The sequence below is a fragment of the Anomaloglossus baeobatrachus genome, chromosome 2 (assembly GCF_048569485.1).
Source record: "Anomaloglossus baeobatrachus isolate aAnoBae1 chromosome 2, aAnoBae1.hap1, whole genome shotgun sequence".
In the NCBI taxonomy this organism is placed as follows: domain Eukaryota; kingdom Metazoa; phylum Chordata; class Amphibia; order Anura; family Aromobatidae; genus Anomaloglossus; species Anomaloglossus baeobatrachus.
The window spans coordinates 58,660,221-58,687,820 of NC_134354.1; the positions used below are offsets into that span (position 1 = coordinate 58,660,221).

The following is a 27,600-nucleotide window of genomic DNA, read 5'->3' on the forward strand; positions in this document are numbered from 1 at the left end:
GGTTGTTCGTCGTTCCCAAGGCAGCACACATCGCTACGTGTGACACCTCAGGAACGACGAACTACAGCTTACCTGCGGCCGCCGGCAATGAGGAAGGAAGGAGGTGGGTGGGATGTTACGGCCGCTCATCTCCGCCCCTCCACTTCTATTGGGTGGCCTCTTAGTGACGCCGCTGTGACGCCACACAAACCGCCCCCTTAGAAAGGAGGCGGTTCACCAGCAACAGCGACGTCACTAGCAGGTAAGTCCGTGTGACGGCACCTAACGATTTTGTGCGCCATAAGCAGCGATTTGCCCGTAACACACAAACGACGGGGGCGGGTGCTTTCACCAGCGATATTGCTAGCGATATCTCTGCGTGTAACACCCCCTTTAGATCTGTATCAGATTAAACTGTGATTTTATCAAAACTGAAGTAAGTGGTACATCATTGGAATCAAGATCTTATATGTTATTCTCAGATATAGCAACAAAAACCTAAGGAAAGATTCCCTTTAACATTTTTTTCTGTTTTTCATTATCCCTGCAAGAATTGACCAATTGACCACAGGGATAAATGATATTAATTGCAATAAATCAGATCTTTATGATTATAGAGTCTTACCCATAGAAAGTAGCCCCTACAATGTGCTGCTCACTACCTAGATAGATTTCCAACACGCGTTTCGTGATGTTACATTACCGCTTTGTCAGGGAGAGATACGTCTGTCCTTTATAGACAGTAATATTTTCATTATCTGGTGTGACAACTTTGTCGAAATAGCTAATCCAATGCTCTATTTCCCCTTGACAGACATAATACACAGAAAGTGACGTACATTCCACATTCAGGTACATGCTCTTTTGATGGCCACCAATCCTGCTTGCGGCTTCACAGTCATATCTTCCTGCATCTGATAACATCACATTTCTAATGCGTAAAGAGGACTTCCCATGGTGTCCTATGCTTTCTATACGATCATCTTGGCTCTGTTCATGTTACATGTCAAGAAAATAAGTAAAATGTTATTTCATAATAATACACAGTAATTACCAATACATATATAACTGAACCCAGCTCAGGAATATTTCACAACCTACAAGGGGCTTCAACCACACGACAAGAATTTTATACACCAAAATTTTGAGTTGTCTAATTTAAATTCATTGCTAATGAAGAAGCTTGAGATTACATTATTGCATTAAGTATCAAGAAAGGAGAACACTTGGAGCATTAAGCGGCTTGAAATGCAAATACTTTTATTAATCAAAAAAGTATAGAGATTATTAAAAAACACACATTAAAAATAAGGTGCTACAAGATGTTACAAAGAAGGGGGATAACAATCCAAAAGTGAGCAGACAACAAAGTGTTCCTTTGATGGTGGAATATGGGGGGTTGTGTATAATTTTGTGTAGGTTCATATTTTAGGCATGGTGCTCTGTCTATTCTATGTATTATTTGTCCTGTCTGCAGGTTTATAACCCCCTGCAGTGCTTCTATCCCTAGGTGTGGGGGAGGGGAGCCTGGAATCCACCCAAACTCTCTATTTACCTGGGGGATTATTCAGTCTGTCTCTGAACTTCAAGAGAGGAGCAGGAAGATTCATCCTTTGGGGAGAAGCTGCAGCTACAGGCAGCACCCCACAAAGACATTAATAAACCCCGATTTCCCTGGAGAAGGACTGCTGGGGGATTGTGACTGATCCCTGGGACATTTATCCCATTACTGGACTATTTTACCCTCTATGTGGTGGATTATTTTTATGGACCTTCTAATTTGCTTGGAATAAATGTTCTTTGGATTACTCACTCATCTCTTGCTCTTTTGACTGTGTGCTATCGGAGAAGGACCCCGTGAAAACTCCGTATTGGAAAATCCAGGGAAGACAACCAGATTTAGAGACAAATGGGAAATAGAGCATTGAATAAGCTATTTAGACAAAGTTGTCACACCAAATAATAAAATATTACTGTCTATAAAAGGACAGACGGATCTCTCCCTGACAAAGCGGTAATGTAACATCACGAAACGCGCGTCGGACATCTATGTAGGTAGTGAGCAGCACATTGTGGGGGCTACTTTTCTATGGGTAAGACACTATAATCATAATTGGGGAATGTATTTAGGACAATGCTTTTTTAATGTATTTGTGTCGTTTATAGACAGTAATATTTTCATTATCTGGTGTGACAACTTTGTTTAAATAGCTTATTCAATGCTCTATATCCCAATATGGAACACTTTGTTGGCTGCTCACTTTTGGATTTTTACCCCCCTTCTTTGTAACATCTTGTAGAACCTTGTATTTAATGTGTGTTTTTTAATAATACACTCTTTTGATTAATAAAAGTATTTGCACTTTAAGCCATTGAATGCTCCCAGTGTTCTCCTTTCCTTGTATTTCATAATGGAGTGGCTTTATTATTAGACATTTACTAATTTTTGAGATGTTATTCATTAATTCAATGTTGTATATTGCATTAGGTTTGTCTAAATTGCAATGTCAGGGGAGAAAATGCTGGAAAGACAATAGCGCAAATATGATCTTATCCGGAGAACCAAATTGTAGGAAAACTATTTGCAAATAAAATACGGTTTATTAGTCAACACGTTTCAAAGATTAAACACTTCTTTATGAAGATAATCCATGGCTCTGACAAATGCATTTTTCTACATCCATTTTATAGCCTTTTCCAGGTAGCACACAGTTAACTGAAAGTTGCAATGTCAGGCAGAGTCCATCGACAAGTATGATGTTGGAAAATATCGGCTGGTTTTGCATTACTCTCATACAGTTCTCTATTTTCGTTAATGAAGCAGTATAACTAGCCATACGTCATGTCTTCCCAGCGCACCATGGGTGGGATGAAACAAGAAAAACCCTTCTTCCTATAGTTTTGCAGACTAGCTCAAAGTTGATTAATCAAAATACAGCATCTGATCGAGACTAGCCATCGCAATTAGAAGAGTATTTCTCATGCCTGGAAAATAATTGCTTTTTAAATTAAGGCATAAAAGTAGTTGTCTCTAAAATGATAACTAGTCATGAGCGAGCACTATCATGGTTGAGTGTTTGGTACTCGAAACGAGCAGGTTGGCTTAGATTACCAAGTATAATGGAAGACAACGGGAAATTCGAGCATTTTCCTGGAAGATCTTTCTGAAAAATGCGCAAGTATCCCATTAACTGCCATTATGTTTGGTCTTCAAGTTGAGCACTTTCTGAGTGTCCAACCTGCTCGTTATGAGCACCAAGCACCCGAGCATGCTAGTGCCGCTCATCACTAGTTATGAGTACTGAGCACCTGAGCATGGTAGTGCTCAATCATCACTAGTTACGAGTACCGAGCAAACGAGCATGGTAGTGCTCGCTCATCACTAGTTACGAGTACCAAGCAAACGAGCATGGTAGTGCTCGCTCATCACTAGTTACGAGTACTGAGCACCCGAGCATGGTAGTGCCCACTCATCACTAGTTACGAGTACTGAACACTCGACCATGGTAGTGCTCGCTCATCACTAGTTACGAGCACTGAGCACCCGAGCATGGTAGTGCTCGCTCATTACTAGTTATGAGTACCGAGCGCCCGAGCATGGTAGTGCCCACTCATCACTAGTTACGAGTACTGAACACTCGACCATGGTAGTGCTCGCTCATTACTAGTTATGAGTACCGGGCACCCGAGCATGGTAGTGCTCGTTCATCACTAATGATAACCCCTTTTTATATATCCTGTAAGGGCATAAAGTTAGAAGTCCATGAGTAATAACATTCTCTTTTATGCAAAGTGAAGAGTTGTAAGAAACAACCCCAGCTCTGGAGAACTTATTTGAGTGGACACCATGTAATGCCACGTTGCTGCTGCTATGGCCACTGCAGAAGAACTGTAAAGGTGGGTCTAAAAGTGATAATTTGCCAGACTAAAATCAATTATTAAAAATCAATTAGTTGATCCGTAGCAGATGCGTATTTAGAGAAGGGCTTGCCGAGACAGGACAACTTTTTTCATAAAATGTAATTTTAACTTTTTAAGAAAATAGCTCCTCACTGTTAATAAAAATATGCCTTATGGAAAGAAAAAATAAATTGTGTAAATCTGTTTTTTTGGAATAGAAGCACAGTGGCTTATTATACACCTTTGATAAGAATGGAGTCTGACTGATGGCTGTTCTCCTTGCCCAGAATTGACAACCTCATTCTAAGTGAATCAACAATCATAGTTAATGTGATATGAAATAGCTAGAAGGGCATGTATATTGGCATGGCCCTGGACTATAGCATATAATAATTGTCAAGAAATGAGTTTTTTTCCAAGTGGGTTATAATATATCCATCTCTCTACATGTTTGCATTTTTTCCAAGGCTATTTAGAATAAAATAACAGACACGAATAAGGAAAGAGGAAAAAAAATCTCATTCTTCCAGGCGAGAAATATTTCAAGTTCATAAATATAAACAAGAGCATCCATAATTTATGAGGCTTCCAGCAAGTGTCCGTACTCTCAATGTTTACCACTAAACTCTGGAAATAGCAGTAGTTCCTTTTTTTTACTGAGAGGAGATAAACAAAGGATAAATTAATGGTTTAGGAGTAAGAAAAATTGCAACTAATGACTCCAAAATGTGATGAACTGCACTAATCAGCTGTTATGACGGACTCCATACTCATAGACCTCCGGAAGATCACAGTGTACAGAGACAAAACACCACAGCTCCATCCAGTGAGCATTCTTGGGTACTGTCGATTAGCTCCTATTGACGTAAATGGGAACAGAGATGCAGTACCTGTGAACGGTTGCTAGTCACAGAGCTAGTCTACAGAGTTGTGGTGTGCCACCTCCGTACACTATGTACTTTTGATGTAAATGGGAGCTGAAATGCAGAGCCCAAGAACGGTCACTAGTTTACAGAGCTAGTCTACAGAGTCTAGTCTACAGAGTCGTGGTGAACCACCTTCGTACACTATGTACTTTTGAAGTAAATGGGAGCAGAGATGCAGTACCTGAAAATGGTCACTAGTCTACAGAGCTAGTCTACAGAGTCATGTCTACAGAGTCTAGTCTACAGAGCTAGTCTACAGAGCTAGTCTACAGAATCTAGTCTAGTCTAGAGATGCAGTACCTGTGAACGGTTGCTAGTCACAGTTAGTCTAAAGAGTCTAGTCTATAGAGCTGTGGTGTACCACCTTCGTACACTATGTACTTTTGACGTAAATGGGAGTTGAGATGCAGTACCCGAGAACAGTCGCTAGTCTGCAGAGCTAGTTCACTGAGCTAGTCTACAGAATCTAGTCTACACAGTTTAGTCTACAGAACTAGTCTACAGAGTCTAGTCTACAGAGCTGTGGTGTACCACCTTCATACACTATGTACTTTTGGCGTAAATATGAGTTGAGATACAGTACCTGAGAATGGTCGCTAGTCTACAGAGGTAGTCTACAGAGTCTAGTCTACAAAGCTGTGGTGTGCCACCTCCATACACTATGTACTTTGATGTAAATGGGAGCTGAAATGCAGTACCCAAGAACGGTTACTACTTTACCGAGCTAGTTTACATAGTCTGGTCGCTAGTCTACAGAGCTAGTCTACAGAGTCTAGTCTACAGAGTCTAGTCTACAGAGCTAGTCTACAGAATCTAGTATACATAGCTGTGGTGTCCCACCTCCATACACTATGTATTTTTGACGTAAATGAGAGTCGAGATGCAGTACCCGAGAACAGTCGCTAGTCTGCAGAGCTAGTCTACTGAGCTAGTCTACAGAATCTAGTCTACAGAGTCTGGTCTACAGAGTCTGGTCTACAGAGTCTAGTCTACAGAGCTGTGGTGTTCCACCTCCATACACTATGTACTTTTGACATAAATGTGAGCAGAGATGCAGTACCTGAGAATTGTTGCTAGTCTACAGAATCTAGCCTACGTAGTCTAGTCTACAGAGTCTAGTCTACAGAGTCTACTCTACATAGTTGTGGTCTACCACTTCCATACAGTATGTACTTTTGAAGTAAACGGGAGAAGAAATGCAGTACTGAGAATGGTTGCTAGTCTACAGAGCTAGTCTACAGAGTCTAGTCTACAGAGTCTAGTCTACAGAGCTAGTCTACAGAGCTAGTCTACAGAATCTAGTATACATAGCTGTGGTGTACCACCTCCATACACTATGTATTTTTGACGTAAATGAGAGTTGAGCTGCAGTACCCGAGAACAGTCGCTAGTCTGCAGAGCTAGTCTACTGAGCTAGTCTACAGAATCTAGTCTACAGAGTCTGGTCTACAGAACTAGTCTACAGAGTCTAGTCTACAGAGCTGTGGTGTTCCATCTCCATACACTATGTACTTTTGACATAAATGTGAGCAGAGATGCAGTACCTGAGAATTGTTGCTAGTCTACAGAATTTAGTCTACGTAGTCTAGTCTACAGAGTCTAGTCTACAGAGTCTACTCTACATAGTTGTGGTCTACCACTTCCATACAGTATGTACTTTTGAAGTAAATGGGAGCAGAAATGCAGTACCTGAGAATTGTTGCTAGTGTACAGAGCTAGTCTACAGAGCTAGTCTACAGAGTCTAGTCTACAGAGCTAGTCTGCAGAGTCTAGTCTATAGAGTTGTAGTGCACCACCTTCATACACTATGTACTTTTGACGTACATGGGAGTTGAGATGCAGTACCCGAAAATGGACGCTAGTCTACAGAGCTGTGGTATACCTCCATACTATGTACTTCTAGTAGACTCACGATCTCATAACAAGATTGTGGGTGCTAGATGATGAATATTGCTATAACTACTGCTTGAAAAGCTGTAGGCCAAATAAATTTGGCTGTTCAATATTAATATCATTAAGAAACAGGTCTAGGTCTTCACAATTCTGTAGAGATCAACCAATAGTGACAGCATAACTGCTTAACGATGTATGTTGGCCCCATGTTAACAGTGGACATACTTACAGTGGACCTTTTCGCTGATCCACATGGGAATTCTTAAGTATAACACCCCTGTCAATAAAAGGGCGGTACTCCATTTAAGGGAGAGCCCTTCTGGTGGACCTGCCAAGCTCATGCTCAATTCTGCTGCCCAGTTATTTGAATGGCTTCCATGGGAATACAAGAATCCAGACTTATGATGATCTGCTCATTGCCAGAAAGTTCCTATCTTCATGAGACAGCAATTTTAACTTGACAAGTTTAGTTGAAGAACTCCAACGTCCCTTCTGCTAAGACCAGAGGATTCTCTATAGAGGGTGTATTGTCTTTTAGTTTGCAGAAGCTAAAGGATATACCTTGGAGATCAAAATTAGAGAACAATATATGATCACTTGCTCTTTTCAGTAATTATGTCATCTACATTTGATTTTTTTTTAAGGGGTGCACCATGCCACTAGAAGTGTTTTACAAAGATAAAGTTTATCAACATAAAACATTTATTTTGCCCAAAACATGATGATCATAATTAGAGAACAACAATGACTGTAGCACAGAGAAACATTATAACTACATTTTCTGAAGGTAACAACAGTCACCAATCAGTAGGATGTGTACAGGCCTTTTCTTTGAATAACCACAGCACATCTGCAGCCACAGGACATCACTAGTCTCTCACACTGCTCTGGTGGGATTTTGTTCCACACTTCCAGTCTCTTCCACAGTTCTTTGACTGTTGTGGGTTTCTTGACCATAACTTTGTCCCCAAGGATTTTACAGAGGTTTTATATTGGGTTTAGATCAGGACTCTGGGCAGCCATTTCATTGTTTCAATATATTCTGTTTCAAGGAACTGCTTTACCCATTTGGCTGTGTGATGGAAGGCATTGTCCTGCATGAAAATTGCTGGCTGATTGAGTGATGAATGCAAGGAATCACGTGTTGTTGAAGAAGGTTCTGATACACACTTGCATTCACTCTGCCATGTAGCTATATGAGAGATCCAACTCCTGCTGCAGAAAACATTCCCCAAACCATGACCCTTTCTCCACCACCTTTTACTGACTTCTTAACACACTTGGGTTCAATCTTTCCTCAGTTTATCAACAAACCTAATATTTTCCATAAGACCCGTCACTAAAATGAACTGTGGACTACTTCTCCTCTGCCCACAAAACATGCTCCTCACCAAAGGAGAGTCTAGCCTTTTGATTCAATCTGTTAATGAGAGGTTTTATCACTGCAGAGTGGGCTTTCAGTCCAAATGCTCTTAAACGTTGTGACACTGTATGACGAGACAGATACTTGACCTGTTTAGTGCTTAACTGGTGAGCAATTATACCTTCAGTGTTAAAATGGTTACCCATGGAGATTCTCCACATTATACTTTCCTCTCTTGAATTTGTCTTTTGAGGGTGACCAGCCTTCTGGGGGGACTTGAAACAGATTGTGATTTTGTAAAGATGCAATATTCTTGAAATCACAGACTTGAAATGACCAACATCTCTTTCTATGGCTGATAGGGTCACCCCTTTAGGCCTTCATTTAGACAACCTGCTGCTTGAGGGTTTCAGTCACTTTGGAAATAGACACCATTTTTATGAAGTCAGTGGAAACTGGAAAGTTAGGCTGCCAGTTACATAGAGTTTGTCAGATAGTTAAGGAAATTAGCACCATGTGCCAGATTAACACCAATCACTTGGAGGTATCTGAAAGTGTTCTCTAATTTTGATTATTTACATTTTAAGCATGTGCTTTACAATAAATTCAATTTATGATATAGGCTTAAAATAGTGCGAGTTTCCTCATGTTAGGATATAATCACATAGGATGACACAATGACCGCAATATTTAGGAAATTGTGTGCTGTTCTCTAATTTTGGTCTCCATTGTATATTTTTTTCTTTCTAATTTGATTGACTAGTTGATATGATGTAAATGTAAAAAATTACGAAGCTCCCACCTTATCTCCATCAGTGAAAGTCTTTCCGTCACTTGCTCTCTTCCATGTAATCTCCGGTATGGGTTCTCCTTCAGCTTCACATGTCAGGGTTACATGACCATTTTCAACCGTAGTCTCATTTTGTAATTGTATAATATGAGGCTGCACTGTTAAGAAAATTAATTAAATTACTGCTTAAATTATTTAATAGTGTAACTTAGCAACAAGACTCGTGGGCTGGAGACGGGCTTGTATTCCATATCGCCGAGGTTCGTTTCATCTACTGGCGACAATAACAGTAAATGGCTTTCCTGTGCTATACTGTCTATTCAGGGTTACTGTCTGGACACTTAGTTTTATTCAGCAGGGTTTTATATAATGGTCCATGAAATTAAATTAATTCCCTGAAGATACACTTTTATTGTATATATTCAACAGCACTGATATAATGGTAAACTCTGTATTGTTGCAAGATACAGTTATACCAAGTAATATGGCTATCATTAAGGCAGCAGTTGGGAGTGGTACCCATTACTGAACATCCCCTCCTTTGCATAAGGCTGGGGCTACATGGTGACTTTTGGCTGCGTACCAGGCTGAGCAGGGAAAGATCGCAAGTGTGATGACTGTCATAAGGTGGCGCTAGACAATACTAGTATGCAGTAAATGGAGAGGTAAATAGACAGGCTGGGATCATAAACTAGGATGCCATGACAGTACACGGGGGGCAGACAGAGACGAGGTTGGCATACAAGATGAAGGTCAGGGTTCCAGGAGAGTACATACAAGATACAGGGAGGAGGCAAGGATGCGGTCAGGAGGAAATTCGAGGTCAGAAGCCAGGAAGTCACAACAGAAACAGGGGAGGACAGGCAGAGATGGGTAAACAGCAGTCCGGAGTCGTGAGACCAAGATCTAAACACTGAGCACACGGGAGCCAACAGCACAACTGTAAATAGGACGTACGACTGGCAGCGTCCTGAGCTAACATGCTCCCTAAAGAAGAAGAGAAATCACCGGGAACGAGAAGCATCTGTGAGAGCACCTCCCAGGACAGCATGAAACCCAGTGCTGTGAAACAACCAGCAGAGCATTCATCCTGCAAAATGCTCTGCACCATAGGCAAAATATACTGACTCTGCAGGAGAGCATGGCAGAAAAATACAAAATGTTCTACACATCGGAATTGTGACAGCAGGTAAATGGAGTCACATTATGACCTCTAGGCCGCAACAAGCAATATGCAAAATGTCCGCTCCAGTTGAATTTTTTTTTCAACTTGTTTGTTGTGGTAATGGTGGTACTCTGGGGGTCAAAATGTGACCTGAATTAACTGCTTCATGCTGCAATCTGAAAAAACTGACAACACTTCCTAACAGACAAGTGTGAACAGGTGCAAACTGGACGTGAAATCCACTCTAACAACTAAACAGCTTCACTCTGAAACGCTAAGGCATGCAAGAAAGGTGAGGTCAAATGCAGCAGAATCACCTCTAGGCCCATAACTGCTCTGAGTAAGCACCTACTTGCAAGATCCTAGCACCATAACAAAAATAGGCAACGTGCTGGATAACCCCTTCAACTTTACACAGGGGGTTTCAGGCTCTGTATCAAAAAAACTAAGCTCTGGGCCACTTTAAAGAAAAAATAAGAAATGATGACACAAAGGATGTCAGAGTATTTAGTGGTCTTCAAGGGTGAACATCCACTGTTAAATGCCATGAAATGCAATAAATCAGTAGAAATAATAAAATATCACAAGCTGCATAACAATAATAGTAAACACCAAATATACATATATGTCAGTATAAAACTATACATTTTTATAAATTCTGAATTTCTTTCCAGGTGCAAATTGCAATGTCGTCTGTAATTCTTCCCTTACAGCAGGAGATTTCACATTGTATAGCCGTAACACTGAATAATCCTCCAATTCTCCGCTAAGGTTATAAAATCAGAAGTCCTCAGTGATTTTTTTTGTATTCTCTAAAATGACATTTTATGTGCCAAAAGTGCTGGAAGCAACAGTACATTTCTCAAAGAAGCCCTTGTGAAAAAAAAAAGAATCACCGTCAAAATGTTACTTTCTTATATTATCTCAGTGTATATATTTAACTCCCAGTATAAGATGCAGTGTATAAAAATGCTATTGCTGCTTCCTAACAATATAGTATAGAAAATGTGTATTGTCTTTTCCAAGTTAAACCTGTAAGTATTTGATTGTGATTTTGCATAGTGATGAAAGTAAAGAGAACCTTCCATCATGGAATATTCGTTGCAGAGCTAAACAAAACATAATTTTTTTTTATTATTATTTATTCTCTCTGTTTTGGATATATTATCTTGTAAATTTTGGGATATAATTTATGATAAGTGCAAGGGGGCATTATCAGTGATTTTTATCTGGGGGTGTGTACATCTTCCCCTGTATGTTGCTGACCAATCATAATAAGTTAGCAACATACAGGGGTAAAAAGAACCCACCCCCACAATAGCTTACATCAGGCTTTCTGCTGTATGAAATATGTATAGACAGTCAGGTTGCTCTCCTCCCTGATCACACTGCAGAGACATGCGTGACTACAGTACCAAACAAACGTTTGGACACACCTTCTCATTCAAAGAGTTTTCTTTATTTTCATGACTCTGAATAGTGTAGATTCACATTGAAGGCATCAAAACTATGAATTAAAACATGTGGAATGAAATACTTAAAAAAGTGTAAAACAACTAAAAATATGTCTTATATTCTAGGTTCTTCAAAGTAGTCTTTTGCTTTGATTACTGCTTTGCACACTCTTGGCATTCTCTTGATGAGCTTCAAGAGGTAGTCACCGGAAATGGTTTTCCAACAGTCTTGATGGAGTTCCCAGAGATGCTTAGCACTTGTTGGCCCTTTTGCCTTCACTCTGCAGTCCAGCTCACCCCAAACCATCTCGATTGGTTTCAGGTCTGGGGACTGTAGAGACCAGGTCATCTGGTGTAGCACCCATCACTCTCCTTCTTAGTCAAATAGCCCTTACACAGCATGGAGGTGTGTTTGGGGTCATTATCCTGTTGAAAAATAAATGATGGCCAACTAAACACAAACCGGATGGAATAGCACGCCGCTGCAAGATGCTGTGGTAGGCATGCTGGTTCTGTATGCCTTCCATTTTGAATAAATCCCCAACAGTGTCACCAGCAAAGCACCCCCACACCAACACACCTCCTCCTCCTCCATGCTTCACGGTGGGAACCAGCCATGTAGAGTCCATCCGTTCACCTTTTCTACAAAGACACGGTGGTTGGATCCAAAGATCTCAAATTTGGACTCATCAGACCAAAGCACAGATTTCCACTGGTCTAATGTCCATTCCTTGTGTTCTTTAGCCCAAACAAGTCTCTTCTGCTTGTTGCCTGTCCTTAGCAGTGGTTTCCTAGCAGCTATTTTACCAAGAAGGCCTGTTGCACAAAGTCTCCTCTTAACAGTTGTTCTAGAGATGAGAAGGTGTGTCCAAACCTTTGGTCTGTACTGTACATGTGTCAGAGATCTATGTAATTTTGCTAAACTGTACAAAGCCGGCAAAAGGTTAACATATCAACAACAACAACACATTGAATAGCTCATCCCTCATTATTCCAACTGCCTTGATGTCTAAATGAGGGATAAGAAGGGAGACACCTAGGGTCCGATTAATCAAAGCCTATTTGCAAGAATTCAAGAATTCTGAAGAGAAAACCTTTGAAAAGTTGCAAAATGAATGGAAATGAGCTGTAGTATTCACTCATCAGCCCTGTTCAAGATGTGGCTAAAGAAATTCACATTCTGAGGTTCCAGAGTAACAATCTCAAGATTGCTGAAGATTGAGAGGTCCGGTTAGTGGGCCTCAAGAAATCAGTAAGTTACCCCCTTTTCAGTAGTTAGGAGTTCTACAATTTTGGAAATGGTCTTTTAAAAGAAATTCTTAAGCACAGAAAGACTAATCAATAGTGATGAGTGAGCGTGCTCACCACTGCTCGATAATCAATCGAGCATCGGGTGCTGGAATAAGTTCATTACTCAATCATTTATCAAGTTTGCTCAATTGCCATGCACGAGTCCCTGCCCAGTATGTATGCAGCTGTTAGCCAATCAACATGCAAGGATTGTCTGTCATACACGGTAATACTGCAGCCATGTTGGCTACGAGCATTACTCTGATGGGTCCGCCACATCGCATCATCGGGTCTGTATAAAGTGACAAAATGACCGGTACACTCTCATCTGGAAGTAGTTAAGGGAGAGTTGATCTGGGAGGGAGAGGTTACATTAGAGCAGGCATATAGGCAGGATTTAATTGCTATAGCAGTAATTTTATATCACTGCTGCACCATTAAAACAAAAGTCCTTTACAGGGCCACATACTGTCCTTTCTCAAGTAAAACAGCAGTTACCTGCATATAGTGTAGGGATAGGTGGTGACAGAGGGATAGTTTTGGATTAGATACATATAGGCAGGGTTTATTGCTTTACAGTCCTTCAATAGGTATACTGCTGCTGCAACCTAAAACAAAAGTCCTTTTCTGGGCTACATATTGTTTTTTCACTCTTAATACTGGAGAGTTTGCAGGCATACATATACCTAATTTAATATGTGCAAAGTGTGCAGTAAGGGATGGGGAAGTGGATGTGCTATTGATGGTGACTACAGAGCCAAAGACAGTGGGAAAGGTGAAACTGAGCCTGCTGCGGCAGTAGAACAAACACACTCATCCACGAGACCTAGCTTTGTGTCCCATTTTTCAGCGGGTGCGAGACACCAGAAGAGTACGAACAGCCAATACCCATGGCTCTTCCCACCCTCATAAAACCAGCGCCCAGCTGTCTGCTTTAATTTGGCTAGTTATCAAAAATGAGGGGGACCCCATGCCGTTTTTTTTAATTATTTAAAATTTGAAGAAATCCCTATTTTTGATAACCAGCCCAGGTAAAGTTGACAGCTGGAGGCTGCTATTATCAGAGTGGGAAGAGCCATGAATATAGGCCCCTTCCCAGCCTGATAATATCAGCCCACAGCTGCTGCTTTATCTTGTCTGGTTAGCAAAATAGGGTGGAACCCTAAGTCATTTTTTAAAATTACTTATTTATTTTTACACTACAACAAAGCAAACTGTCTGCAGAACGTTGGCAGAGAGGGCAGTGGGGGAGTGTATATTAGTCTGCCTGCAACCAATAACAGGCACAGGCATGCAGTGTGGGCGGTGGGGGGAGTGTACATCAGTCTGATTGCAACCAATCACAGACAGCAGCACACATGGTGGGGGATGTGTATAGCAGTCTGACTGCAACCAATCACAGGTGCAGGCACAGAGCGTGGGCGGTGAGGGGGAGTGTATATCAGTCTGACTGCAGCCAATCACAGATGCTGGCACAGAAGTTGGTGGGGGAAGCAGTGAATATTCATGTAGTTTAATGAGCCTGCTAAAAAAAGAGTCTGAACGCTGTGTTATCATCTGGGAAACACAATATGTATAATTGTCCAATTCTTACCCCCATTTTGCTTACTTTGCAGCCCCCTACCCCTTAGTACAACCATTTACAGCCATTTTATATCACAGAAGTTTGAGTCTCCATTGACTTTTATGGAGTTCGGCATCCGAGATCAAGTTCGAGTCAAGTCCATTTATCGAACTGAACTTTTTATTTCAAGTCCGGACGATCTGCCAAATTGAATCATCTCTAGTCATGTGTGATAATGACTGTAACCTGGCTGCAGCTCTAAAGCTTGGCAAACCTCCAAACGTACTTGATTTGATCAGGTATTGTTTGAGGACAGACGTGCTTTAGGTGGTGAAAATCACAAATTCCTACATTGATTGTCTGTGGAAGCAAGTTTGAAGTTGACTCTTGTGCTACAATAATATTGTCCTGGAAACAAATGCCTTTATCTTCTGCCCTTTGAATATTTCATAATAGTGTAATGTGTATCTTCTGTCACTAAAGAAACAATTTGATTTTTGAAAATATTTGAGCTTTCAGAAAAGAGTGTCATTAGTACATAACAGACTTACCAAACACTTGTAGAAATGACTGCTTTTCTGTAAATCCTGCTTTGTTAGTTGCTCTGCAGGTGTAGGATCCAGCATCACTGTTAATTATATTTTTAATAGTTAGCTCTGTATTGTCTTCTCGTAATGAATACTTGTCATTTTCATCAATCATTTTTCCATTCCTACAAAGAAAACCATCAATAAGTAATCACAAAGCAAATGGACCCTAATATAGAAAAAGAAAGAGGCTGATATCTGCATACAAAAGAGTCCTCTATCTACCTATCTATCTATCTATCTATCTACCTACCTATCTATTTATTTATCTATCTATTCATATAGAATGGTTAATAGTTTCTGTATGTCTGGATTTTTAATACTTTATTTACATTAGTACATCTTGTTAAAGTTCATAGCCGCTGTATAGTCTCTCTAAAAATTCAAGGTTTTATTGTTGTCTAGAATATTTTCTTATCTTAGGACCCTTTGCACACTACGACATTGCAAGCCGATGCTGCGATGCCGTGCACGATAGTCCCCGCCCCCGTCGCAGCTGCCATGTCATGGTGATAGCTGGCGTAGCGAAAATTATCGCTACGCCAGCTTCACATGCACTAACCTGCCCTGCGACGTCGCTCTGGCCGGCGACCTGCCTCCTTATTAAGGGGGCGGGTCATGCGGCGTCATAGCGACGTCACACGGCAGGCGGCCAATAGAAGCGGAGGGGCGGAGATGAGTGAGACGTAAACATCCCGCCCACCTCCTTCCTTCCGCATAGCTGGCGTGAGCCGCAGGACGCAGGTAGGAGATGTTCCTCGCTCCTGCGGCTTCATACACAGCGATGTGTGCTGCCGCTGGAACGAGGAACAACATCGTAACATCGGTCATTTCCAAATCATGGAAATGACCGACGCTACACCGATGATACAATTACGACGCTTTTGCACTCGTTAATCGTATCAAAAAGGCTTTACACACTACGATATCGACAGCGAGGCCGGATGTGCGTCACTTTCGATTTGACCCCACCGACATCGCACCAGCGATGTCGTAGTGTGCAAAGTGCCCCTTATATGCATGACTCTTCTGTACTTCTTAACTTAAAGGTCATATGATTAACTGGTAAATTTCCACTAGAAGCATTTATGCAATATCATGTTGGTCTATAAATGGTATAAATTATCTGTGCATTGGCTAATAAACAGAAACTGATCATGCTTACAGGAACTCAGGTCTTTTCTTTGAGTGCTCGATGTTGAATATGCCTAAGGAAGCCTAATTCTGTCAGGACATCATTGGTGCTCCCATAAGCTGACCTTTGAGTCAGAGCAGAGCAGCTACATCAGTTTTTGGCGCCCAATGTGGGGCCATTGCCAACCAGCCTATTTGGAAGAAGTGTCAAGGGCCCTTGAAACAGTGAAATTTCATCTGCAGCAAGGTTAGAAGTGTTATTCTTAAATTTTATTTCACTCTAATTTCTTGAATTTCTGGGTAAGGCTATATACATGGTTCATGAACTCTGGCATCACCAGTGAGTATTGTGTTTTTCATGTATGTCTGAATGGGAGTTGAAAAATAGAGTAATAAGTTAATCTGTTGTCTGTCTATTAACTGATTGCATAGTACTGTGGTACGGAATCAGTCTATGTATGATTACATTTGCTGTGTTTTGCTGTGGCCATCTTTGATGGGCAATACACTGGTACACTGGTCTAGGTATATGTGTTCATAGTGAGTTTCATACTAATTCCTAGATAAAGTAGGCAGGCGGTAAGTTTTATATTAATGAGAAGCCTCCGAATAACATAAGTGATGAGTAATTGAGATAAGGGACTTTGTGTAATAATATGCACGTATAAATTAATGGTTATAGGCCATACTGTTCATTGTGCAAAGGTGTTTTGGTTGTGAAAAGTCAAGGGGCAGAGCCATATAGAATATTTACGTGGATACCTGATGAGACCCCATCCTTGGAAGGTGTATTGTTATATATCCATACATCCCATATCTATACTATATGAAACTTTGACAAAATTTAAAGTAGTCAGTATACAGCTTGGATAACAATGTAAATTCGGTGCCTTCTAAATAAGTCAACACAGCCATTAATGTCAAAACCACTTACAACAAAAGTGAATACATCCCTAAGTGAAAATGGCCAAATTGTGCACCATTATCCATTTTCCCTCCCCAGTATCATGCCCACTCATTAGTGTTACAAGGTGTCAGGTGTTAATGGGGATCAGATGAGTTATATTTCGTGTTATCACTCACACACGCTCTCCTTCTGGTCACTGGAAGTTGAACATGGTGCCTGATCGCAAAGAATTCTCTGAGGATCTGAAAAAAAGAATTGTTGCTCTACATATAGATGGCTGAGGCTATAAGAAGATTGTCAACATCCTGAAACTCAGCTGCAGCACAGTGACCTAGACCATACAAAGGTTTAACAAGACAGGTTTCACTCAGAACATGCCTCAACTAAAGAAGTTGAGTGCAGGTGCTCAGTATCATAACCAGAGGTTGTCTTTCAAAAGAGACATATGAGTGCTGCAAAACTTGGTGCATAGGTTACAGGGGTAGGGGGTCCACCTGTCAGATCATACGACACACACTGCATCAAATTTCTCTACACAGCTGTCGTCCCAGAAGGAAGCTTCTTCTAAAGATGATGCACAAGGAAGCCAACAAACAGTTTGCTGAAGCCAAGCAGACTAAGAACATGGATTACTAGAACCATGTCGTGTGGTCTGATGAAACAAAGATAAACTTAATGGGGTCAGATGGTGTATAGTATGTGGTGGAAACCAGGTGAGAAGGGAAAAGACAAGTGTGACCTGCCTAAAGTCAAGCACGATGGAGGGAGTGTCATGGTTTGGGGCTGCATGAGTGCTGCTGTCGCGGGCGGGGAGGACGCCGCTGCTGCTGCGCTCTCGCTAATGCTCGGGTCCGGTGCTGCTGCTGCTGCTCGGTGGTTCGAGCGGTGGGCCGGATCCGGGGACTCAAGCGGCGCTCCTCGCCCATGAGTGAAAAGGGTGGTTGGTTTGGGGTATTTAGTCCGTGACGCCACCCACGGGTCGTGGTGAAGATGGGCACCACCGCTGCTGGTGACGGGTATCCCGGGAGCGATGGTAGGGAGCAGCTGGGATGTTGTTTTCCCCCTCCATGGGTAGGGGTCGGTGGTCCTGGGGCCCGATGATGTGACGGGGAGGCAGGGTTGGTGAGGTGCAGGGTTGCAGGGACAGCGTGGTGCGGTGCCGGATGGCACGGGTGTACTCACTCAGTAAGAGATGCACAAAGTCCTCGGTTAACCAAACGGCTGGATGGACGGGTCCCGCAGCCGGCTGCTGTGTCCCTCCCCGGACAGGTGATGGCGGCTGTCTTTCCCTGCACCTTGATGTTCTCATTTGACTACTATGGATCCCCAACAGTAGTCCGCTCCCCGGTGTATGGGTACCGGAGGAGCCCGTTTGCCCGCAGGCGCTGTCCCTTGGGTCTCTAGCCTTAGGCGGTAGCTGTATACCCTCATGGTGTGGGCGGTTGCCTTCAATCAGGACTTTTGCTGTTAGGAACCCACTGGGGTTCCGGTCACATTCGGATCTGACTATTGTCGGCGGCTCCAAGCCTGGTCGGGGTCTCATGGCCCTGCCTGTGTGTGCTGGCTTCACTTCGCTCCCCGGTCGGTACTGGCGGGCCAACACCCGACCCCGGTCCTACGGTTCCACATTGCTTCACCACTCCTGCAGACGGCCACCACCGTCTGCCAACCTTGCTGTCAGTGCCTGGGCCACAAACCCAGACACCCAAGTGCTCACTCCTCTCACTTCAAACTCCAAACTCTATCTGTCACTTCTCCCGCCTCCAGGCCTGTGAACTCCTCGGTGGGTGGGGCCAACCACTTGGCTCCGCCCCACCTGGTGTGGACATCAGACACTGGAGGGAGGCAACAAGGGTTTTGTGTTTGGCTGGTGTCCCTATCTAATGGGGGTGGGGTGTTTGTGTGTTATCTGTGACGACCTGGCTAGTCCAGGGCGCCACACTGCCAGCTGTGGAAAACTACAGTTCATTGAGGGAACCATGAATGCCAACATGTACTGTAACATAGTGAATAATAGCATGATCCCTTCCCTTTGTCTTCCTACATGATGACGACCCCGAACTCTTTTCAAAAACGCTCATTGCCTTGCTAAAGAAACTGAAGGTAAAGGTGCTGGACTGGAAAATTATTTCTCCAGACCTAAACCCTATTAACCATCTGTAGGCTTCCTCAAATAGATGTGGAGGAGCTCTAACATCCACCAGCTCCGTGCTGTCATCATGGAGGAAGGAAGAGGGTGCAGCCGCTCATGTGAAGGTCTAGTAAGCTCAATGTCAAAGAGAATAAAGGCAATGTTCGAAAATAAAGGTGGTAAGATAAAATATTGACATGTTGGGCATAATTTGGCCATTTTCATTTAGGGGTGTACTCACAATTTTTTTTGCCTGTGGTTTATACATTAATGGATGTGTTGAGTTATTTAGAGTGAACCAAATTTACACTGTCATATAAGCTGCACACTGACATTGTATCACAGGGTCAGATCTTCAGTGTCGTCCCATGAAAAGGTATAATAAAATATTAACAAAAATGTAAGGGGTGTACTCACTTTTGTGATATAATGTATCTAATTATCTATCATTACAAATAATTATAAAAAAAGAATAAGGCTCCATACTCCATGACTATCAACTATTTAAAGGTTACTGTCATTTATCCATGACTATAGCTGCGACTCCATTTATCAGTCAGGCTTCCTAACATTTGTTTCTGCTACACTGGTAATTACAACCAATCTATTTTCTGTCTCTCTTTCCCTCTCTAGCTGCATAATAAATACAGATATTAAAACACAATTTGAAAAAAAAAATTGAAGAACAAGAAACTTTGTAATATATCCTTTAAGGAAAATGTATTTTTCTCAATTTAGGAACCACTTCATGCTCTTACTCCTGACTCCTAATTTTTCATACTGAAATATAACTAAAGTCTGCCAAGCTCAAGACAAGATGGAATTGTCAGACTCTGAGGGTTCAGATGACATTTGCTATTTGAGTTCTATGAACATGGTAGGAGGAGGGAAGAGCAGAGTAAGAAAGATTGTGATAATCACGTACATGCCTTTGATTTCATTTACTGGCAAATTTGTATTAGGGTGATGGCTAACTGATGGTCGGGGAAATGTCAATCGCACATGTTTGATTTCAGATTTGTTAGGGAGATAAGTAGAGATGAGCGAACCTTTGGAGATTCGATTTTCTGGCAGCAGTCGAACCGAAACTCAACAGGCTCGAACTTGGCCCGAACCGGTTCAAAATGACTGTTTGGCAGCTCTAGACTCCACCCATATACAGCCAGCCATAAGCAGATCACTTCCAGGGTAGTGTGGGTGGGCTTTTTTTTTTAGTGCACACTACATGTGATCATGTTGTTGTTACCCCCAGTGCAAACTGCTCAAACACTGCAAGCAGTTCATAGAAGGCTGAGCACCGAGCATAACCAAGCACAGGGCTGCTCGCTAGAGTCAAGTTCACACATAAAGCACCCGAACTCTGTTTTTTTTAAGTTGGGGTTCGGTTCGAAAATTGAACCTCGGGTTCACTCATCTCTAGAGATAAGCTGCCAGCCGACGTTTGAATTACCAGATTTCTCAGGAGGAGTGCTCAGCCGAATGAGTGCTCCTATGTATGGTAGAGTCAGCTGAGATAGCGGTTGACAACAGCATTGCTTAGACAACAGCACTCTAATGTATATGGCCGGCTTAAGAGATTCTCAGATTTACAATGTTTAACTCTAGGGATGATCGAATATCACAAATATTCGGCAATATTCGGCTTTGCGAATATTCGATGAATAGGTCGCCGCTATGTGAATATTCGATGCGCAATGTAAGTCTATGGGAAACCTGAATAGTTGTTATTCGGGTTTCCCATAGACTTACATTGCACATCGAATATTCACAAATAGTCGAATAGTGGCGATCTATTCATCGAATATGTGCGTAGCCGAATATTAGAGGTATTCGATCATCCCTATTTAACTCCTATACAGATTTTCACTGCAGGGATTCAATAGGTCACATTCTCAGGTTAAAGTAGATTTTAACTTTTAATGGTACTGTTGATATTATCAAAAACAGACCAAAAATGTTAGCAATAGTTAGTCATAAAATGCCAAGAATATGTTCAAGTAAACATCGTGTGATATTGTAGATCAATTCACATTAAAATTGCAAACACTGAGCAGAGTTTCAAGGGTTCAGCCGAAAGGCAGTGTGAGAAAACTAACCAAAGTCAGCACTTAAGGTAATAAAAAGAAGAAATGGTGCAAATAAATGAGTTACACCAAGCTCAATGACCATATCAATAGTCTGTGGTCATTAGACTGGAGCCCTTTACCTGCCAGAATTAGTGGCACAACAATGACCGCCAAGGTTAGCTAAGCAAAAGAAGGGCGGGAATGCCATTGGTAAAAATGTCGCTCGTAGGGCTCCTAAACATATTTTGTAGCTGCTGGACTAGATACTGCAATATTAGCTAGTCAGGAGTCACCAAGACAATGTCCAAAATAAGAAAAAACACAGGCGCTGACTGTTTCCCATAATAGTAACTGGTTCCATATGTATAAAAACTCCTAATGTATCTACCACTTCATAACTGCTTACTGATAATTGATTACAGAATTGCAATCACTCAATGTACCTGAAGACACGTGATATCTCGCGAAAAAGCCATAGGCTCTATCCGGACAGTGACAGAAGAAAAGTTTAAATAACCAGCTTTGTGTTGTTAAGAGCTTCGAAACAAACTCAATTTTTTGTTCCTAGTTTTCCTCGCTGTCACAATTCCTATGTGCGGAACATTCTGTATTGTTCTGCTATGCTCTTCTGCAGAGCCGGTATATGTTGCCCATGGTGCAGAGCATTTAGCATTTGCTATGCTGGTTGTTTCACAGCACTGGGTTTCACGCTGGTTCTGGGAGGTGCTCTGCTTCATTAGGGAGAGTGTGTTAGCTCAGGACGCCACCAATCATACTTCTTGTTTACAGTTGTTCTGTTGGCTCCCCTGGTGCTCAGTGTTCAGATCTTGGTCTCTCGACTATGGACTGTTGTTTACGCGTCTCTGCCGGTCCTCCCCTTTTTCTGTTGTGACTTCCTGGCTTCTGACCTTGGACTTCCTCCTGACCACGTCCCCGCCTGCTCCCTTTTTTTTGTATGTACTCTCCTGGAATCCTGACTTTCGGTTTGTATCTTGACCTCGTGTCTGTCTGCTCCCCCTGTGTACGGTTGTGCCCTCCTGATTTATGATCTTGGCCTGTTTGACTACCGCTCCATTTACTGAATACAAGTATTTTCTAGTGCCATACAAGTAGTGTCTAGTGCCACCTTGTGAAAGTCATCACACTTGCAATATGAAATCTATCCAATAGATGGGTAGGAGATTTTGGGCTGAAAGAGAATAAGTGGATGATGCTGGTTGTACAACATTAGCTTTGGCGGATACAAAAAAAATGACACCAAGGGAAGGAAGATGGACACTGCCGATGGCAAACCGCAATGAATCATCCAGAGAAACCTGGACTTAAGGGTGCTTTACATGCTGCGACATCGCTAACGATTTATCGTCGGGGTCACGGTGTTTGTGACGCATATCCGGCGTCGTTAGCGACATCGCAGCGTGTGACACATACGAGCAACCTTCCCGATTGCAAAAGTGGTATAAAACCTTGCTTTTGGAGAGGTCGTTCAAACACCTAATATCGTTGTCTGGTGAGTAGCGATATTGTTTGTCGTTCCTGCGGCAGCACACATCACTATGTGTGACACCGCAAGAACGAGGAACAACTCCTTACTTGTGTCCAACCAGCAATGAGGAAGGAAGGAGGTGGGCGCGATGTTATGTCCCGCTCATCTCCGCCCCTCCTCTGCTATTGGGCGGCCGCTTAATGATGTCGCTATGATGCCGAACGAACCACCCCCTTAGAAAGGAGGAGGTTCGCCGGTCACAGCAACATCGCTAGGCAGGTAAGTCAGTGTGACAGGTTTAAGCGATGTTGTGCGACACGGGCAGCGATTTGCCCATGACACACAACCGACGGGGGCGGGTACGCTCGCTAGCGATATTGATACCGATATCGCAGCGTGTAAAGTACCCTTAACACTAGACATGAAACTTCATGTATGATGATGCCCTTTACCAAAGAGTTGTGAAGTGAAATATTTCCTTTTAGATCAATAGTGATCAGGTAGTTTTAAATTTTGACCCACAGGACATTCTAACAGACTTATTAATGCTATGCTTGTATGAGCTAAGTTACATGGTTAATAGTAACATCATTATTACGGTTGAAAAAAGACAAATGTCCATCAAGTTCCATTGAGTAATGGACATTCCAAAAAAATGACCATCAATAAAGATTAAGAATACGTTTCTTTTGTAAAACAAAGAAATGCAGAAAAAAAAACAATTGACAAAAATGTATTTCTGAAACCTTTCTATTGATTTTTTTAACATTATACAACAGGGACTAAATAGTTAGTAATGATATAGTTCTGCTAACTCTAAATATTCCACATGGTTGTCTACAGGCTGCTAAATTATATATGACTATATACTGTTTTTCTGCTGTACGCCGACAAACATAAAATGAAACTTGCTTGCCATTGTGTTATTTGAGCCTAAGGGGTCTCATTCCTCTTTCTGGATACCGACTACTGATGTAAAGAACCTTACATGAAAAGCAATGGGAGACAGGTATGGAAAATAACACCTCAAGTACAAAAAAAATCTTTTTCTATAGTACCACCTATTGGGCGCAGCTAACCAAAGCAGTAGACAGAGAGAGTGAGACAATAGGGGTCAATGAGGGTTTGGGGGGGCAAGGGACATGTAAGGAAAATAGGAAGACGAGGAGTAAAGAATGTGTTAATAGTATTAAATGTCTGGTGTAAAATGCAAGAAGTTTAGCAAACAAAATTAATTAATTGGAGACTCATGTCAACCACGAATTATGATGTGATGGGTATTACGGAAACCTGGCTGGATGAGAGCCATGACTGCGTGACAAACGTAGAGGGTTACACTACCTTCAGGAAGGACAGGAAAGACAAAAAAGGTGGAGGGGTGTCTATATTTATCAAATCTAACTTAAGACCTGTGCTCAGTGACGACGTAGGGGGGAGCAGTATGGGTAAATGTACACTGGGAGGGGAAAAATGGAAAGCTGCTAATTAGAGTTTGCTATAATCCTAGTAACAGCTGAACAGGTAAAGGATGAAATGCTGCAACAAATTAAAAGGCAGCAAATAATACTAACAATCAGAACTTATTATGGGGGATTTCAACTATCCAGACATTCAGTGGGACATAGAATCTTCTGGTTGTGCTAAATTCTGTAAATTCTTATTTACAATTCAAGACAATTACCGCTCTTAGTTGGTAGTTGAACCGACCAGGGGAGATACTTTGCTGGATTTGGGCCTGTCGAATAGACCATATACATTTTCAGATCTACAGGTCCGAGAGTCATTGGGCAGCAGTGATCATAATATGGTAAGTTTCAATATAATATTCAATAGAACATTTCAAAGGGGAAATGCTAAAACCTGGAATTTTAGAAAACCCAATTTCAACAAATTAAGGGAAGAGCTTAAATGTGTAGATTGGGACAAAGTCATGGTAACTGAGAATATCGAACATAAAGAGGGTAAGTTTAAGGATATACTACTAGAATCTTGTGGAAAACATATACCCTCTGGTAATCAAATGTCAAGGAATAAAAAGAAATCACTATGAATAAATAAGACTGTAAAAAGTATAATATAACAAAAACAAAAGGCAATCAAAATCCTGAAGGCTGAGAATACAGTAATAGCATTTCAGAAATATAAAAATATCAATAGGAAATGCAAAAAAAGAAATCAAGCAAGCAAAATTAGGTACTTAAACAAAAATTGCCAAGGGCATTAAAATAAATCCCCAATTGTTTTATAAATACATCAATGCCAAAAGGAACACAAAGAATGATATTGGCCCCATAAAAAAATAACAGGACAATTATAAAGGACAAAGAAAAAGCTGAGATATTAAACAGGCACTTTTTATCCGTTTCACCAAGGAACTGACTGTTCCAGGGATCATTCAGCAAGTTAAAAATCAAAGTTCACCACCTCATTTAACTAATTTAACACAAGAATAAGTACACCTGTATCTGAGTAAATTAAACATTGACAAATGCTCTAGGCCAGATGACATTCATCCACAGATATTGAGGGAAATGAGCTCAGTAATTGACAGACCACTGTATCTCTTCTTCTTAGACTCTCTTGTAACAGGGTTGATGCCTCAGGATTAGAGGATTGCTGATGTGATACCGATATTTAAAAAAGGTAAGAGGTGGTAAGAGGTGGATCCAGGCAACTACCGTCCAGTAAGCCTTACATCAGTGTTGTGCCAAGTTTTTGATGTCACTTTAAGAAATGAAATGCAAAAATACATTTCAGAGAAATATAACTGACAACCAGCATGGTTTCATGAAAGATAAGTCGTGTCTAACCAATATGTTGGGGTTCTATGAGGAGGTGAGTGCAAATCTGGATATTGGTAATGCAGCTGATGTGACTTATCTGGACTTTGCAAAGGAATTTGATACTGTACCACATAATAGCCTTATACTAAAGCTCCAGAAGCAAGGACTAGGGGAAACTATAAGCAGATGGGTAAGGAATTGACTAAAAGATAGGAAAAAAAGAGTAGTCATACATGGTACATTCTCTAAATGGGCTATAGTCAGCAGTGGGGACTGCAGGAATCTGTGCTAGGACCAATGCTTTTTAATCTCTTTATTAGTGACTTGCGGTTGGGATTAAGAATAAAGTGTCAGTCTTTGCTGATGACACCAAACTATGTAGGATATTAAAAACTGACCTTGATAGTACAATATTCAAAATGATCAGGCTTGGATGTCGGAATGGGCAGATACTTGGCAAATGAGATTTAATGCGGATAAATGTAAAGTAATGCACTAGGACGGAGTAATCCTATAACTGCGTATACATTAAATGGAAGTAACGTATTGTTACCCCTCTATAAATCACTTGTAAGGCCACATCTGGAATATGGGATCCAGTTTTGGGCTCCACATTTTAAAAAGGACATTCAGAAGTTAGAGTCAGTTCAAAGATGAAAACTAGACTACTACAAGGAATGGATGGAAGACCTACCATATGATGAGAGGTTGAAAAAGTTAGATTTGCTTAGCTTAGAAAAAAGACGTCTCAGAGGAGATTTCATTTATATGAGACATAGAGAATATTATGTATTATGTGCTCTTGTGAATTATTTGTGTATAAAAATTAAATTCTGTGAGTTTAACATTTCTGATAATTTATGTTTGTTTTGCGCTATGATTTATATAGTAAAAACCATATCTTTATAATGTTTGCCCCTATATATATATATATATATATATATATATATATATATATATATAGGGTTATTTCAATCTATGTAACTGAAAACTATCTAAAATATAAAGGGACCCATCTATAGCTGTTTCAGAATTCTTGCTCCTCATCAGTGCAGAGCAAGGTGCTTATAGGCTGCACAAAGAGCGCTTAATTTAAAGGTAGACTAACTAGGTTCTGAAATGTTCTTGAAACATTTCTAACTTCTTACATGTGTGACAGATTTACACTTTTTTCATGGAAATCCAAATTTGTTGCATGAATCCAGCACAACAACCTGTAGTTACCATTTTTCTGGATTATTTTTAGGACCAGAAAAGAGTTAATAATTGAAAAAAAGTTATTCTCACCAGCTATAAGTCTACCCTTCATCTGTATTTTCACCACGACTCCCAGATGCTAGCTTTGGATCGGTCATCAGACTGGTCTTTGCTCTTCGAACTGGATTTCCTTCTGCTAACTAGGTCTTGTGGTGACATGGAGCATAATGCACGATGAGTGATGACATGGGGCTACGTCAGTGCTGGCGGATTGAAGACTGATCCAAAAAACAATCCAATGACCATTGCAAAGAAAGTATGAGTATGTGGGGAGCTGCAGCTGCAGGACAGAGCAAGGGGCAGGCCTATGACAATATGTCTAAGCTTATTTTTACTCCCTTTCAGGTCCTAGATTTAATTTTTCCTGCTGAATAGAGAGACCTCTGAGCATCATAAATATCTTTCTGGTGCAGACTAGCTTTAGACTATATATTTAGCGACAAATCAAAAATCTCTATGCTGGATCACTACTAATAAATGTCATTATCAAAAATAAAGGTAAAAGAAACACCCAATAGAGGATAAAGTGATGCAAATAGAAAAAGTAAAATTCAAATATTTTATTTAATGAAAAAAATATGAAATCAAATATTAAAAATATAAAAAATAGTAAGCATATATAGAATATAGACAGGAGGATACCCAAAAAGAGGGGGTTAACAGGTATGTATTATGGCAGACCTTCCAGGATTTGTAACCAGGAGAAACAAATATCAACAAAAATAGTTCAGCAGCAGTGATATGTCATAATAGGTGGTGGTGTGCCTTCATAATGCAAGTAGAATTTGAATACCATACTGTGTAAAATACACAGTGATATTTCAGTAGCGTTCAGAAAAATGTTTACTATCACCTAACAAAATAATACCATGCTGGATATGCTTATGAGATTAATGGTCATACCTGTTGTGTGGCTGATTATTCC

At 41.1% G+C, this 27,600-nt stretch overlaps 1 protein-coding gene across 2 annotated transcripts in view; it reads right to left on the minus strand.

The window, feature by feature from the left end:
* The window catches only part of NCAM2 (neural cell adhesion molecule 2), a 579,053-nt gene that overhangs the window by 203,935 nt on the left and 347,518 nt on the right, over positions 1 to 27,600 (minus strand). For both annotated transcript variants that reach the window (XM_075335064.1, XM_075335065.1), the window contains exons 7-9: positions 14,876 to 15,036; positions 8,864 to 9,009; positions 819 to 969 (exon numbers count right to left, since the gene is read on the minus strand). In XM_075335064.1, coding sequence (XP_075191179.1) covers positions 819 to 969; positions 8,864 to 9,009; positions 14,876 to 15,036 — 458 coding nt within the window. The remainder of the gene's footprint in view (positions 1 to 818; positions 970 to 8,863; positions 9,010 to 14,875; positions 15,037 to 27,600) is intronic.